The sequence below is a fragment of the Trichosurus vulpecula genome, chromosome 7, assembly GCF_011100635.1.
Source record: "Trichosurus vulpecula isolate mTriVul1 chromosome 7, mTriVul1.pri, whole genome shotgun sequence".
Classification (NCBI taxonomy): domain Eukaryota; kingdom Metazoa; phylum Chordata; class Mammalia; order Diprotodontia; family Phalangeridae; genus Trichosurus; species Trichosurus vulpecula.
This window is the reverse complement of record NC_050579.1, coordinates 45,392,821-45,409,673: the sequence shown is the minus strand read 5'-3', so window position 1 is coordinate 45,409,673 and position 16,853 is coordinate 45,392,821. Positions and strand designations below refer to the sequence as shown.

The window sequence follows — 16,853 nt, the reverse complement described above, 5'->3', positions numbered from 1 at the left end:
TCATAAGCCTTCCTGGCCGAGTCCAGGGTCCCACTGCCCTCCAATACTAACATTTTCTCAGACCCCTTTCCAACTTTAATTCTCCTAGGTTCCCTTTCCCTGTTGTGCCCACACAACCTAGATTTTCTGGGACAGTCACGCAAAAGATTTAAGAAGAGAAATAGCAAATTTTTGTAAAAAGAAATATCCATTTTCAGATCACACACCCCAATTTTTTTGGTCTGAAACAAAGAAACGAAGATCACTGTATATGCCTTATTAGTTCTACTGTCTCCCAGATTTCCAGCTCTCAATGTCTCTCTCTCTCTCTCTCTCTCTCTCTCTCTCTCTCTCTCTCCATATGTATATAAAAAACTATATATATATAGTTTTTTAGCCTGCTCTCTATATTTCACCAGTTCCCCATCTGCCTTTTCTAGCTTTTTCTCCCTATTCCAGCGTCTCTGTTCTTTCTCTAGCCCTTAATAACCTCTTGTATCCCCAGACCTTATCTAGCTATGGTCTTCAGAGTTCCTCCTCCTCTGTCTCCTTTCCATCCCCTGAAACTTCCTGGTTCCAGGTGCATAGAGTCCCTTTTCTAGCACCCTGCTGTCCCAGACTTCTTCCTCTACCCTATCCTCACTTCTTTAGCACACTATTCAGGGCAGATCTGAGTTTGCTCCTTCCAGGTCCTCTCACAGTTCTGCTCCCTCTACTGTTTAAGCATGCTAGGTTGTCCTTTTGCTTTGCATTCATTCTCCCCCTCAAGCTAGCTCCCAGCATGCCCAAATATTCCTCTATCTTTCCAGTTTTCCATTGCCACAACTACTTTCCTCCTGCCTTCCACCCTTCCTTCCAGCCTACCCTCAGAGCTCAGTTGCCAGCTATATTTGGAGGAGAGGACTTGCAGTCAGGCACTAGTCAATTCAATTTTCCCAGTGGTACCTGCTACTTCCAAATCTCTATTCTGTCCCTACCCTGATCCTTTCTGCCACTATTCCAGGAGTACAGGATACTAACAACTTTTCTGGGGGGTGGGGCCAGTGTGTGTGTGTTCTGAGGCGGTAGAACTGCCCAGAGGGAGGGCTCAGTCAGGGCCTGAAAAATAAAGATAATGATTATAACCCCTTGCTGTCTGTCAAGGAGGGAAGCAGGCATCTCTCCCGGAGGAGAAGAAACTAAGCCCCCACCTAGTGTTAGGGTGATGTTACTAGCTTTGTCATCATCTCTATGATCTGATCTCAACAACTGTCCTGGGAGTGTTAGCCTCACTGCCTTCCTCACTCATCCCCCTCACCCAGGCACTTACTGGGCTGGTATGACCACACCCACAGGGCCCCTGTGACAAGTAGGGTGATTCACTTCCTTTGCACAGGCCTACTGAAGTGTCAGGGAGGTGGAGGTGCCCAAGGCTACCACAGTGCCTTTAGTTCCTGGGCCTTAGGGTACAGGGCAGACTTCCAGGATAGTTAGAGTTAAAATACTATAGATCATTTTCCAGATCAGGCAAACACAGCCCAACATAGAAGGGATAGTGGGAAAAAGAAACAATGGCTAGAATAAGGACTGAAATAGTTTGAAGGGGAAAAATCAATGAGGCCCCCTGAGACAGAGGGTGCTGGGTAGAACTGGTCCAAAGCCTGAAAGGTCACTGATGGGGAAAGAAGCAAGGATGGGAAAGAAACAGGACAGATGTTTTGGTAGCAAGAGATTAGACCTACTCACCTTTTTTTTCTCCTGCCCAAAGTGAGCTGTCCTGCTATTTCATTCAAACTGGTTAGTTAGGGGACTAATGGGAAAGAGAGGAAAGCAAGAATCCTCATCCCACTCATGATCTTTGGAGTCCCACCAACTTAATGGCAGAAAGGGACTGTGTTTGAGGAGGGAGAAGCACAGGCTTCTTCAGCAACCATTTCTACTATTTCCTGGGATCCAGGGCTATAATACGAGCAGGATGGGTGAAGTAGAGGGAAACACAGCGGGGAAATTTGTGGTAGGAACTAGGGGGAGGATGAGAACCCTCTGACTAGATTTCTCTTCCTTTATACAAAAGCATGAGGTCTTTCAAGATCCCAATGGCTAGTACCTCCAAAAAATTTACCTTATATTTATTTTTTATATTTGTATATATTTATATAAGTATTATACGTATACACATATATGTATACTTAGATATTGTCTCTCCCAATCTAATGTAAGCTCCTTGAGGGCAGGGACAATTTCATTTTTGTTTTTGTATACCTGCCACATAGCAGACAATTAATAAATACTTGTTGATGACTGATTGAATGACCCTATGTTCTCTACATTGTGGCCATGAATTAATAGTAGAGAACTCAAGTAGCAAAACCAAGCCCCTTGGTGTCATGAACTGAGCTGAATTGTAGAGAAAGATAACTCACCTAGAGGGCAAGAGAAAAAAAGATGAATAGGTATAATCTCCTACTACCAGGACATTTATCCTATTTCTTTCACATCTTTGCTCCTCTCCCTGTCAATGACCTTTCAGGACTTGGGCTAGTTCCACCCAGTAATCTCTATCCCAGGGGTCTCCATGATTTTTGCCTCTGAGACTTGGAAAGCTGGGGTAGAGAGAAGGGGAGGTGACAGACAGAAAAACAGCCACCAGGGGGCAAGACCCCTTTTCCTGGACCTGCTGAAGACCAAGGTTCTTGACATTGGTGCCCTCTTGTGGGCTCTTAGAGTTTACGGCTGAAAGACTGTAGGGAGAAGGGCCTCAGTTGGACTATTCCCCTAGAGGAGCAATTAGGCATTTGTCCCAAGCATGTGGGTGTTATCTGCATTTTTTTTTTTTTGCACTGGTGGAAGAGAGATCAGAGGTGCCTACCACCGCTGAAATATATTCCCAGGGGTCTGGCACCATGGATTGATATGATCTACTTTTTAGAAGTAACCTAATCATTAGTGGATCGAGGTGAGGTGAGGGAGGGACAGTTTTGAAAGAGAAAAGTTCTTTGCATGCTCTGAAGAGAGACAGAGAGAGAGAGACAGAGAGAGAGAGAGAAGAGGGTGTCCCAAGGAAGATAGTCTAAGTTGCCCTGGGAAAAGGGCTGTCCCCGGTCCTCAGAGAGTGCATTATGAGATTTATGGAGTCCTCCAGGGCCCCCCCCCCCAAGCCGCTGCACCACAGTACTGTTCACTTGCTGTTCACCTGCTGTTTTGTGTACCAATGGGCCCCAAAGGGAGGAAGGGCCTAGCTGCTGGGATTGCATCACCTATAGCTAGGACAGCTGGTGAGCCAATAAAGTAAAAGGACAGTGGACAACCACCACAGGGTAAAAAGCTGAGTCTTAAGGCTCAAAGATCTTAGAGTCTCCCGTGATCTTCTTCCCCCACATTGTGACCTCTTGGGAATCACGGATTTAAGCTCAAAGCTCAATGTCTCGTTTTATAGTTCCCCTTCCCTATTCCCCCCTACCATTGTATGCCCACCTAAAATTCCTCTATTTAGATTTCTGGGGAGATAAACAGAGTCCTATCTACACTGGCCAGGATTATAAAATCTCTTCCCCGCTGCTATGAATGTAGCACCAAGTTGTCTGTCAAGGGAGGGGTCTAAAGAGGTTTGGGCTGGGACCACTCTGGGGGCCTGTCACTGGGATGTCCCTCCTGGCATGTGCCCCAACAAGTTCTCTGCAATGCTATCAGATTAGTCCTAGAGCCTGTCTGACTTGCCCCCTCTACCCTCCCTCCAGGGAGCCAGGAGCCTGGAGCCAGAGTTAGAGCCTGGCTTCTGTTGCCCCTACCACCTGGCCCCCTTAGGGAAAACAGTACACAAAGCCCCCAGTGTCTGGCAATGAACTGCTCAGAGGGAGACTGTAGGCTGAATGAGGTTCAGCTTGAGCCAGAAGAAAGGACAGTCAGGGAAGTGTGGGGGTGTTGTGCCCAGGTACAGCCAGATCCTCTCCCACAACTGGGAGGGGCCAAGGGCCGGAGACACCAGCTGGTCTAGTCTGGAAGGGAGATCACCTGACTCACAACTCAGCCTGGTCCTGCACACACCCCCTCCACTATCACAGAGAAGCTGGTTCCACACTCAACATTGGATAAACAGTTGGACCCTCTGCTCCAGGTAAGCTGCACCTTCACATGATGGGGTCTTTCTGCACTCTCAGGATGGGCTGAGCAGCTCTGTCTTTCACAGACACACAAGTCTACATGATTGCATGTACTGATCCAGGTTCATAGGCACACACATACCTGTACATGGATTGTGCCCATAGACTAAAGAATCTGAGTCTAGGGCCTGAAGGGAGATGAACAGAAGATGAAGAAGGCCAGGTGAATTGATAGATGGATACAGGGTAAAAGCAGGTGTGGGGAGTAAAATGAAGAATGGAAAATATTCAGAAGCTGGGGCTCTGGCCTTAAAGGAGGAGAATAGCTCATTTCCTACCCTGCCCCAATATTCAATGCCATTGAGAACTCAGCAGCCTATGGAGGTGAAAGAAAGATTTCTTAAAGGGAGAAATCGACTTTAGACCACAGATCTGGTATTGCAGGGATCATCACCTGGGGTTAGGGTGAGTCCTGGCTATAATTGTTGTAAGACCGAGCTGTAGCTGCACTCCTTAATTCCTGTAGCCCCCAAAGGGACATAGGAACACGGGGGCTTCTCTTCCTCTGTTCTTCTGGCTTCCAGCTCCAGCCCTTACTCCCAAACCTGCCTAGCAGGTTGATGATGTTTTTTCTACAACAGAGAGAAGAGAAACATTGGGTGGGAAGAGAAAGTACAGGAAATGGGAAGGGGAGTCTAAGCCGAGGGGTCTAGGTGACCAAGAGGACCAAAGGGGGCAGGGGAGCTCACCTCAACTCCTGCTTCTCTCCCCAAAGCTGCCAACAACATCATGTCTGTGAGCAATGGGAGGATGGAGTCATCCCTGGTCCATGAGATCCTCAGCCACCTGGGCCTGGCCAACAAGGTAGGACCGTGAGGATGTTCTAGGAAATGGGCTGGGGTGAACCTAGAGGCAGGCATGTAAATAAAGGCCTTTAGACCACTTAGTAGGTTAGGCTGAGAGTCGGGTTGGGGCACTGAAATTAAGTATGTCATCCTTTTCTTGGACTCTCTCAACCAAATATCGACTCCCCTATATTTCTATAGACTGCAGCTTGGGGTACCCTGGGGACTCTCAGGCCCTTTTTGAGTTTCAACGTGGACAAGGACGTACAACGGCTACTAGAAGCTATTGCAGGGCAAGGTGATTTCTCTCTTCCCATCATTTCTCTATCTATCTTGCCTCTCCCTTCTCTGTTCTTAAGAATTCCTCTATTATACAGAGTGAGCTGGAGATTGAAAATGAAGGGATATGCTTACATACTGTTTAGCATATCATTTAAAAACAAGTAACAGAAATCACTCCAATCTAGTACCTCCCTAGCACCTGTCCTTCCCAAAGCAATTCTAGCCCTAGTATATCTTATGACCCTAGTCTTTCCTATATTACATTGGGTAATTCAGCCTTCAAAAACTCCCTGGTTGAGTTCTGCCCTCTGTCCTGGTACAGGTGTGGATCAGGGCACCATAGTGGATGTGCTGACCAATCGGAATGGTGAACAAAGGCAGCTTATTGCCCGAGCCTTCCAGGAGCGCACCCAGCAGGTAAGAAAACAAAGAGGGAGAAGCCCCTTGGGAGACACTGGGAAGAGCTGTTTATTTAGCTGAAATGCACCCACTTGACCATATGAAGTTGTTACCAAGCTCACCACATAGAAGACTGACCTCCTCCAGGTTCCCACAAAACTGGGCTCCTTTGCCCCTACATTGGCCAGCCTTATCATTCCTGCCCACCCTGCTTTAGAACTTAATTACTGTATATTTATCCTAGGACTTGCTGAAATCCCTGCAGGCAGCTCTTTCTGGAAGCTTGGAGAAGGTTGTGGTGGCACTGCTGAAGCCCACAGCCCAATATGATGCCCATGAACTAAGGGCAGCACTGAAGGTATTAGGAGAGGAAATGTACTACAAATATCTTGAAACAGAAATATATTCTCTAACCTGGGAGCTGCCTTCCCAATCTCCCAATCACTGCTTGGCCAGGGCTTGAGGGGGAAGACTTTCCAACATCATAATCCTATGGGCTCAAAGTCTGATCTCTGCTTCAGTCTCATTCTTAGGGTCACTGGTCCATGCTCTCTCCCAGGGGCAAAAAAAGCCAGTCTTCATTGAGTCGCTACTTCCACCATTTCAGTTGGCATTATGTCTCAGTCAGACTGGACCCTTGATTTCTTGTAGGATATAAGTTCTGCTGAGGATGTAGGAGTGGAGATCCTTTCTACACGTTCCCCACCACAGCTGCAGGAGTGTCTGACTATCTACAAACATGGTAATGGGGCTGAATGGCTAGGGACTTGGAAGGGAATCAGTGGAGACATCCCATTGAAGAGAAAGTTCTTGGTCCTCCCCCCTCTTTCAGCTGTACCACTGTTCATTTAGGGGAGGAATCCTAGAGCCCGAATGTTAACGTTTTACTCTCTGATGAGTTCCTTAGCAGCCTTCTCTCTGCTAATGCCTCAGTTTCCCCTTGGAAGAAAGCCAAGTGTGGTTATTCAGAAATGAGAAGACAATTATTAGCCCTTTCAGCCTAGGGCCTTGGATTAATAATAGAGTTAGACGCTGGTAATCACAAGGATATCCATTCCTCCCCCTTCCCTATCTCTTCTCAAGCCCCCTTCTCCTCACAGAACATACAGACATACTGTTATCAGTCTCCATCTCAAGCTGACTGGTGCCTGGCCATAGCCCCAAGAGGAAGTGCCAGACTCCTGTGGCCACAGCCATGGCCCTGCCCAGCCTAGCAGCTAGCTGCCTTTAATCTGATACCTTTTCCTATCCACTTTGTTCCCTTGGTTTCTCTCTACGTAAAAATAGCTAGTGTCTCTGTAGCACTTTAAGATTTGTAAAACACTTTACAATTATCTCATTTGATCCTTATAACAACCCTGGAAGGTCTGTGCTGTTATTATTATTATCCCCATTTTAAAAATGAGGAAACTGAGGCAGAAAGAGGTTAAGTGACCTGCTCGAGATCACACAGCTAGTTTCTGAGTCGCTTTGAACTTAGGTTTTCTAACTCCGAAAGCCAGTGCTCAGTTTTCCGCCTTCTCCATACTTTCTCCTTATGTCCTTTTCCTCAGAGCATCACAATTCAGGCATCCTCTCTCCCAACCCAGATCCAGAATCATTTCCCTCTCTCTTCCAGCAAGGAAACCAGGTCTTAAGTATCTTGCCTCCAAACTTATGCTCTTTCCTTCCTCCCTTCCTCTCTTCCTTCTTCCTTCCCTTCCTTTCTTCCTTCCTTGCTTTTTTCTTCCTTTGTTCCCTCCTTCCCTCCTTTCTTCCTTAATCCATCTTCCTTTCTCTCTTTCTTTGCTTCCTTCCTTTCTTTCTTTCTTTTCTTTCCTTCCTTCCTTCCTTTCTTTCCTTCTTTCCTTTCTTTCTTTCCTTCTTTCTTTTTTCTTCCTTCCTTCCTTCCTTTCTCCTCTTTGCCCCTTAGTTACCAGGCCAACAGATGCCTCCCACCCCTTGCAGTATTGCTATGGGGTTTTGAGATTCTTTAGTACCAACACTATGGTCAAACAATTTCCCTCCGGACACTTGGCTGCATACATGTTACTTACAATTCAGAAATATTTCCAGGGATAGTCATGATGCCTTGGCCTTAAATGCCAGGAGCCAGTGGCCACCAGAGTTCTTTGGGTCTGGATACTGGAGTGGATACTGGATACTGGGTACTGGATACTTGCTAGGTGCCGTGGGTCAAAGGTTAAGACTAGCCCTGGTAGTTCAGATTAGAAAGATCAGGGGACTATATAAAACTTAGGTTTCCCTACTCACTCTGATATTTACTCTGGACCATGCCTAGATTTTCAGGTGGAGATTGAGGATGATATAAGGTCAGAGACAAGTGGCCTCCTGAGGGACCTGCTGCTAGCACTGGCTAAGGTAAGGAAGCCAGACCTTGTGTTCCCCCATGCAGGGGGCCTTTGGGGATGGAGGACAAGAGAGAATTTCTGTGTGAATAGAAGCGGAGAAAGGTTTCGAGGAGTTCTGGGACTTAATTTCTACTGGTCACACGGGATGGTGGAAAGAATGTTGAATTTGTAGAATCAGGAGACATGGATTTAGAATCTTAGCTTTTCTGTCTGCTAGCTGGGTGACCATGGGCAAGTTGTTTGACTTCTCTGGGCCTCAGTTTCTTCATCTGTGAAATGGGGATAATCATATTCCTTCCCCTTCCCTAAGGCAGTAGTTTTGAGAAAGATGATTTTACAATAAATGTGAAGCTCTGTTTAATTCTTATTAGAGCCATTGTTAAAAAAAAAAAAAAGGAAAAAGGAAAAGAAACAAAAAGCTTCCTCTCATTATGTTCTCCCTAAACTCAACCCCAACTTCCAGGGCACCCGGGAAAGCTATTCTGGGATAAAGGATTACAACCTGGCAGAGCAGGATGCACAGGTGAGTTCGGGCCACCTAGGGGTAGCCCTAGCCATCCCTCTGCTTTACATGCTGGGATGATGGGGGGAGATAGGGTGCCTATCCCCCAGCTTCAGGCCCTTCTGGGGTGTGTCTGGGAGACAGGTAGGGGTCTCACCTGACACCTCTCTGTGTGTATCTGAGCAAATGGTTCTTCGACTCACAGGAAGTGAGCTCACCAACTGCCAGATTCCCATGCCAGGGGCCGGTGGGGGTGGGGGAATGACCCAGGACCCTCCAGGAATGGGCCTGGCTTCAGCCCTGGGCCTTGGGGGCATCCTACCCCTGGGGAAGGTGGGAGGCCAAGGGCCTGCTTCCTTCTGATAAGACACCAGCTTCCTCTGGTCCCCAGTCACATAGCTCTGGTGGAGGGGGAGGCATGGTTCTGTTCTACACATACCATGGCTGCCTTGGCAGCCTCAGTTGACTGGTCCCTGCTGCCCTCCTGTTATCATGGTGATGGTCCTCCCTTCTCCTAAACTCTTTGCCCTGGTGGGGGGGCGGGACTGGGGGCAAACAGCCCCAGGCCTGGCAGGCTTACTAGCAAGGAGTGGGGCAGTAACCTGAAGGGTGGAGTGATGATGGGCACCTTATCCTGGCTGGTCTAAGATCAAAGACCTAGATTTAGAGCCACTGGTCATTTCAGAGGACAGGCTTCTCAGTACCCGTGGGCCTCCATGGGGCAGGGGAGCACAAGAGGCTGACACTCAGAGTCCACTGGAGCCCATAGCTCATGTTACTTAGTCTCAGCCCCCCATTCTTCACTCTTCCCCCTCTCCAAACCAGACTTGCTCTTGCCTTCCTCCTCTCTCCTCATCCCTATCCCTCTGGTCAACAGAGACTATAGCCTGTGCTAAGGATTTGAGAAGGGATGGGAAGAGAGAGATCTTAGGCTAGAGCCTGGGTCCTGGGAGATAGGGGAAATGGTGGGGCGAGGTGGGGGCAGATTTTGGGGAAGTGGGAGAGACCTGGTCTATAGGACAAAGGCAACTTGTTTCTTAGGGTGGCTAAGACAGCTATGGGCCTGAGGGATGGGAGGTGTCATCATGCCAACACATGGGACATAGGGACCTGCCCCCAGTGTCTTCCATGGGAAGTAGATGATTCTGCCACCATTTTTTAGGTCCCTTCTTCTTCTTGTTTCATTTCCTCCAACCAGGCATTACAAGAGGCTGGAGAAACGGGCACTGGAGCAACTTGGATCATGATTTTTACCCAACGAAATACCGAACATCTCAATCGAGGTAATATGGAACCCCAATACTCACTAGGGATGGACCCTGACTGAAGGGGAGTCCCCCTCCTCTATGGTCAGTCCCCCACACTTTTCTATTTCTACCTCCACCTCCAATAGTGTTTGATCAGTATCAGAGACATAGTGATCAGGAGATAGAGGAGAGCATCCAGAACTGTTTTCATGGAAATGCCCAGACTGCTCTTCTCACCCTAGGTAAGGGCATGCTCTGAACCAATGAATCTTTGTTGGAATGGAAAGTTGGGGGTTCTCATGTTTGCCTCCCTTGTTTTCTCCTTTGCTTTATAGCCTCTGTGATCAGGAACACACCACTATACTTTGCTGAAAAACTCCATCAGGCTCTCCAGGTGAGAGGAGGGAGACACACCCTGGAAAGAGGGAGGAGACCTGAGGTTGTAACTAATATGACAGTGGTATATTATTACTGTATTGTCCTCTTGATCATCTGCAAATTACTGCCTGTCCTTAATATACAAAGAGGATGAACCATAAATAGAGCTTATGCTTGGAGTTCTTTTCTCAGTAGGAGTGGTGGATGGGTTCCATGTTTATAGCCTGATGCCTCATTATACTGTAGAGGTGAGCCTGGTTCTCCAGGCTTATACCACTGGAGCTCAAACTCTAGCATGGTCTACCTAGATATAAAGATTCTGGATAAAGACCCAGCAGCGAACTGTCTGTTGTTCAGATTCAGGTGGGTGGCCTTTTTTTTTTCTTAAAGATTGATGTTAACTTAGAAGAGAACTATAAAATACAGATAAACATTCTAAACAGATTTTTCCACAAGGCCTTTCAGACTTGCAGCAATACCTGTCTAGAATTCAAACACCCAAACACAATACACTATCCTCTTCCCAGAGGAAGCAGCACAGGAAATGTCTCTCCTTCATATTAATCACAAAGTCTTATTTATGTTCTGAGGTTTGTTGTTGTTTTCTGTTACTAGCAATAAGAAACATGGTGTCCCAAAAGTCTAAGCATAGCTTTAAGTATCAAAGCTTTTTTTTGTAGTTAGTTTTCTTCATTCCATTTTTCTTTGCCTTTCAGGGCCTTCATTTTTTATTTATTTAGCATTTTATTTTTCCCCAGCTACATGTAAAAACAATTTTTAACATTCGTTTTAAAACTTTGAATTCCAAAATCTCTCCCTTCATCCCCACCCCCATCCCAACTCCTTTAGAAGGCAAGCAATTTGATATAGGTTATACATGTGTAATCATGCAAAACATTTCCATATTAGTCATGTTGTGAAAGAAAACATAGACCCTCCCCCCAAAAAAACCTCAAGAAAAATAAATTTTAAAAAGTATGCTTCCATCTGTATTCAGACACCATCAGTTCTTTCTGTGAGGATGAATAGCGTTTTTCATCATAAGTCCTTCAGAGTTGTCTTGGATCATTGTACTGCTGAGAATAGCTGAGTCATTCACAGCTGATCATCTTATGATATTGCTGTTACTTTGTACACAGTATATTTCGCTTTGTATCGGCTCATGTAAGTTTTCAGGTTTTTCTGAGATCTTCTTGCTCATTATTGCTTATGGCACAATAGTATTCCATCATAATCATATATCACAATTTATTTAGTTATTCCTCAGTCGATGGACATCCCCTCCCTCAATTTCCAGTTCTTTTCTACCAGAAAAGAGCTGCTATAAATATTTTTGTACATATAGGTCCTTTCCTTTTTTTTTATTTCTTTGGGATACAGATCTAGTAGTGATATTGCTAGGTTAAAGGATATGCATAGTTTTATAGCCTTTTGAGCATAGTTTCAAATTCCTCTATAGAATGGTTGAATCAGTTCACAAGTCCACCAACAGTGCTTTGGTGTCTCATGTTTTCCCACATCAACATTTGTCATTTTCTTTTTCTGTTCTATTAGCCAATCTAATAAGTATGAGGTAATACCTCAGAATTGTTTTAATTTGCATTTCTCCTATCAGTGGTGAGTTAGAGCATTTTTTTCATATACTTCATCTAAAAACTTCATTTCTTTTGATCATTTATCAATTGGGGAATGGCTCTTATTTTTACAAAGTTAACTCAGTTCTCTATATGTTTGGAAAATGAGGTCTTTATCAGAGAAATTTGCTTCAAAATTTTTTTACAGTTACTATTGCTAACTGTATTTCCCTCCATCCTATTCCCCTCCCTGCCCCATTTATTCTATTCTCTCTCCTTTCACCCTGTCCCTCCTCAAAAGTGTTTTGCTTCTGACTACCCCCCTCTCCCAATCTGCCCTTTCTTCTGTCACCCCCTTTTCCTTTATCCTGTTCCCCTCTCACTTGCCTGTAAGGCAAGATAGATTTCTATACAGGTGGGTGGTCTTTAAAATAACCTTTTACCAGGCTGGCTACAAAGTGATGAACTTTGGCCATAGCAATTCTTGAAGGCCATCTCTGAAGGTATAGAATACTTAGATAAATTGGTGTCTTTGCCTGGTAGAAGAGGGAGTACCCACACTGTTAAGATCCCACATGTAGATCCTCCAGTTTTTGAAGTGAGTGATAAATTGGCATTAATTTGTCTATACTCCCTAATACAGCCCCTTGTGACTAAGACATTTATTCAGAGGGTATTAGGGTTGCAGTTTGTGAGTATGGAACAATATAAAGCTATCTAGCCTTCATAGGAATTGAATCCTAAACATCACTGCCTTATATGTAGTAAGTGCTTAATAAATATTTGTTGAATTATTTCTGAAACCATCTCTCTCATCATTTTTTATAGCACAATAGTACTCCATCACAATCATATGCCGCAACTTGTTTAGCCATTCCCCAACTGACAAGCATCCCTCTATTTCCAATTCTTTGCCACCACAAAAAGAGCTGCTATAAATATCTTTGTACATATGGATCCTTTTCCTTTCTCTTTGATCTCTTTGGTATACAGACCTAGCAGTGGTATTGCTGGGTCAAAGGGTGTGCATAATTTTATAGCCCTTTGGGCACAGTTCCAAATTGTTCTCCAGAATGGTTGGACCAGTTCACTACTCCAGCACTTTATCAGTATACCTATTTCCCCTTCCTCACCTCCAGCATTTGTCGTTTCTGATAGGTATGAAGTGGTACTTCAGAATCAATAGTGATTTAGAGCATTTTTTTCATGTGACTATAGATAGCTTTGATTTCCTCTTCTGAAAACTGCCTGTTTATATCCTTTGACTATTTGTCAATTGGGGAATAGCTCTTATTTTTACAAATTTGACCCAGTTCTATACTCAGTATATCTTTGAGAAATGAGGCATTTATCAGAGAAACTTGTTTTAAAACATTTTGATATTACTTCATTGTTTATGGCACCTTTTAGCATAATATAGTTTCACTAATTATCTCTTTTAATTAGGTTTAGTTTTGCTTTTGCTTTTTCTGAGATCACAATTGCTACCCCTGCCTTTTTTACTTCAGCTGAAGCATATTAGTCTGTTCTAGCCCTTTATTTTAATTCTATGTGTGTCTTTCTGTTTCAAGTGTTTCTTGTATACATCATATTGTTGGATTCCTATTTCTAATCCATTCTGCTCTCTGCTTCCTTTTATAGGTGAACTTATCCCATTCACATACACAGTTATGATTACTAATTGTGTATTTTCCTCCATCCCATTTTCTTGTTTCTTTCTCTTCCTCTCTCTTTTTTATCCAGTCCTTCCTCAAAAATCCATTTTGCTTCTGATCACTGCCTCCCTTAATCTACCCTCCCTTTTACCCTCTTCCTCTGCTTTCTCTTATCTTCTTCCCCTCCTGTTTCCCTGTTGAGTAAGTTACATTTCTATATACAATTGAGTGTGTATTATATATTCTTCCAAACTTTTTGAACCAATTCCAGTGAGAGTGAGGTTCAAGCATTGCCTCCCCATTTCCCCTTCCATTATAAAAGCTCTTCCTTGCCTGCTTTTTATGTGAGAAAAATTTTCCCATTCTACCTCTCTCTTCCCCTTTTCCCCAGTGAACCCCTCTTTCTCATGCCTTCATTTTTTTGGATATCAAGCCAACATAATCAACTCATACCTTCTGTCTTTGTAGACTCCTTTTAACTGCCCTAACAATAATAAAGTTCTTAGGAGTTACATGTCTCATCTTCTTATATAGGAATGTAAACAGTTTAACTTTATTGAGTCCCTTATGATTATTTTTTCATGTTTACCTTTTTATGCTTCTCTTGAATCTTGTATTTTAGTGTCAACTTTTCTATTCAGCTTTGATCTTTTCATCAGGAATGCTTGAGGGGGCAGCTAGGTGGCACAGTGTGTAGAGCACAGGCCCTGGAGTCAGGAGGACCTGAGTTCAAATCTGGCCTCAGACACTTACTAGCTATGTGACCAGGGGCAAGTCACTTAATCCCAATTGCCTCAAAAAAAAAAAAAACAAATGGGATGGCTTCTGAGATTCCTTTCTGCTCGAAATACAGGCTCAACAGTGAGTTATACCATGATAATAGTGAACCTGGTATACTGTAAGAATTTGAAGCATCAGAAATTAATTTAATTTAGCTCTAATTTCAAGTATATTTTGAAAAATATAGACAAACACTCATATGGCTGTATAGCTGTAGTGATAAGTATACTTGAAAACTGAAACCAGTACCTAATGACCCCTGATGTGGAGAAAAATATTCAGTTAACTAGAAGACCCTATTCACTAACTAGAGTACTTTAGATAAAGAGGATTTTATTAATTTAAAGTATATAATAGTTAACATCAAAGCCCTCTATTGTGAAAATATAATAGTGTCATCTTGTTTCCATTAGAAAACAGAATAAGCAGTTAAGAAATACTTACAATTTACTATATTTGTATCACTATGTTTCTCAAATGTCTCCATTTAAAAATTGTGCATTCTTTTTTATACACTCACAGCATTCCCCAAAAAGCAAAGAGTAGAAAGAAGTCATTGATGGTGGATTCTAAGACTAAACAATAGAAAATGTGACAAAGAAAAAAGAGAATATAATATGGCCCTAATCATTCCATGAGCAAGAGTTAGGACTAGACTCCAAGAATCTTTGCTGTTTTGTTTGAAAATTAAAGTGAACTTAGAGACAATGGTCTGTGTGTGATCAATTTATTAGTTGGGCTACCAGGAACCAATAAATTGGGTCAGTGGCTTCTCTTAATAACCAAAGACCCTGAGGTAGGGCTTACCAGCCTTCATATAGTTTTGGGAAGTACAAGAGAACAAAGAACAGAATTGAGTAGGTGGGGAAAACATGGCAATTGGTTACAGGGCTGGCAGCATCATGTGTGGGGACAACATGATTGGTTAGAAATTGAAAGTAAGGGGCTAGCAGCAACCCCCTTCTTCCCTCCTGTGACTAAGAAATGTTTGTTATTTGAGTCCATCTGAGTTCTTTGGATAACAATCCAGACATAGCTAGGTGGTATAAAGATACTAGACCAGATTCTCTGGTGTCCACCTGCATTCCTCAAGGATAACAGATTTCACTGAGGCAAGAACGGAACAATGATTAGCAGGAGAACTGAACTTCTAAACTTAGCTCATAGACAAAGAGACAAAGAAATGTGACTTGAGCAATCACAAAATGGGACAGTAATACAGAATACAATCAGTTATAGAATAGAATCAATTATAAAATTATATAGAATCAATTTAATTTCTTCACCTCCCTCTCAGAGTAGCCTTAAGGGACTTATTTGGCAACTGTTCCCTGTAGGTATTGCCTTGGGAATTGTAAGGACAAATGCAGTCTTAGGGTTTCCCTTCTAGTTTTCAGGTAGTTGTGGCTGTACGTTCATTAGCATGCTTTCTGGACCTCTAAAAGCTGGCAGTAGTATCAGGTGACAGATGGGAAAGGGTAGCACTCAACTGGGGTCCTCAGCTAACTGCATAGGGTACTGGAAGACACTCAGATCAAGTTGTCCTCTCTGAATCATTTCCCACATGGAAGACTAGCAAAGAGGCAGCAAGGCATTGTGGATAATAGGCCCCTAGGTCATTTTTGTCTGTTGGATGATTAAGAACTGTTTCCTAGTCCATTCCTGTTTCTCCTTGACTCCACTTCCAGGATCAGTGATTCAGTTACACCGCCCATTCCTTACCGGCAACAACTATTTGCTCTAATATTTAACTATCCCTTGCCCATTTCTCCCTCATCCAGGGAGCTGAGCCAAACTACCAAGTCTTGATGCGCATCCTTATCTCTCGAAGTGAGACTGACCTCCTAAGCATAAGAGCTGAGTTCAAGAAGAAGTTTGGAAAGTCCCTCTATTCATCTCTCCAGGTCAGACCAGGCTAAGGGACTCACCTTTGGGGGGCAATTCACCATCTTGAGCCCCAGAGTCTGTCTTCACATTCTGTCACCATTATTCCTATGGGTCCAGTTTAGGTTTAGTGGCTCCAGGGAGGATATTTCCCACATAGTCTGAGAATGGGGTGGGATGGGGGCAGAACTAAATCTGAATGATGGTGGGAATGAGCTTACTGATACTTGATTCCCCTCTCTTCAGGAGGCGATGAGAGGGGACTGCCGGTCAGCTTTACTAGCTCTATGTCGGGCTGAAGACATTTGACACACATCTCCCAGAACCTTGTGTCTACTGCTTCCATCTACCCCTCTTGTCATTTCCAAAGATGAGAGACCTACAGGCCTAGCTGGGCCTTCCACAAGTCATCTTGTCTACTGCTTTGCCTTTAAATAAGATGACTCTTCATAAAACCAAACAGGAATCTCTCATATGCCCCTAAGTTGCATCAATAGCCTGTGTTAGGACCCTATTAAAAAAGGTCCCTGAATTCTGTACCCCAAGGTTAAGGTTAATCTGCTCCTCCTCTAGCTTTGCCCTGGCTCTTTACAAAGTACATATGATCAGTGGAGAATCTCACAAGTGCCTAAAAGCTACAGGCAAGTTTATGGTTTGCTTTCCCTTGGGTGGAGAACTTAAGAGCTAGAGAGGCTTTAATCTGCACTTTGTTGGGTTTTTTTTTTTTGATCTGCACTTTCAAAACACAGACAGGAACTGTTTCTAGATCCACCTCCTCTACTACAGACCCTGGCCTCCTTCCCACCCCCACCATTCACCCTTCCTGGGGGAAGAAAGATAATCATTTAGATCAACAATTAAGAAAATAGCCACAGGGCAGAAGACACAAAGTCACAGG

The 16,853-nt window shown here is 44.0% G+C and overlaps 1 protein-coding gene across 1 annotated transcript; it reads left to right on the top strand.

The window, feature by feature from the left end:
• The first annotated feature begins 3,976 nt into the window (after window positions 1–3,976).
• On the top strand, window positions 3,977–16,487 carry ANXA9 (annexin A9). The gene is made up of 13 exons (XM_036767857.1): window positions 3,977–4,072; window positions 4,834–4,922; window positions 5,105–5,201; window positions 5,508–5,602; window positions 5,829–5,942; window positions 6,236–6,326; window positions 7,866–7,945; window positions 8,399–8,458; window positions 9,636–9,720; window positions 9,831–9,926; window positions 10,020–10,078; window positions 15,853–15,975; window positions 16,202–16,487. Exons 2-13 carry the CDS (start codon window positions 4,848–4,850, stop codon window positions 16,262–16,264), a joined length of 1,038 nt encoding a protein of 345 aa, XP_036623752.1. The 5' UTR covers window positions 3,977–4,072; window positions 4,834–4,847; the 3' UTR covers window positions 16,265–16,487.
• Window positions 16,488–16,853: the final 366 nt, after the last annotated feature.

What these genes read in the sequence shown, in the direction of transcription:
- ANXA9 (XM_036767857.1), top strand. Translation starts at nt 4,848, where the DNA reads ATGTCTGTGAGCAATGGGAGGATGGAGTCATCCCTGGTCCATGAGATC. An exon ending in ACCTGGGCCTGGCCAACAAG is followed by an intron (nt 4,923 to 5,104) that starts GTAGGACCGTGA and finishes ATATTTCTATAG; the next exon opens with ACTGCAGCTTGGGGTACCCT. An exon ending in TCTGACTATCTACAAACATG is followed by an intron (nt 6,327 to 7,865) that starts GTAATGGGGCTG and finishes GACCATGCCTAG; the next exon opens with ATTTTCAGGTGGAGATTGAG.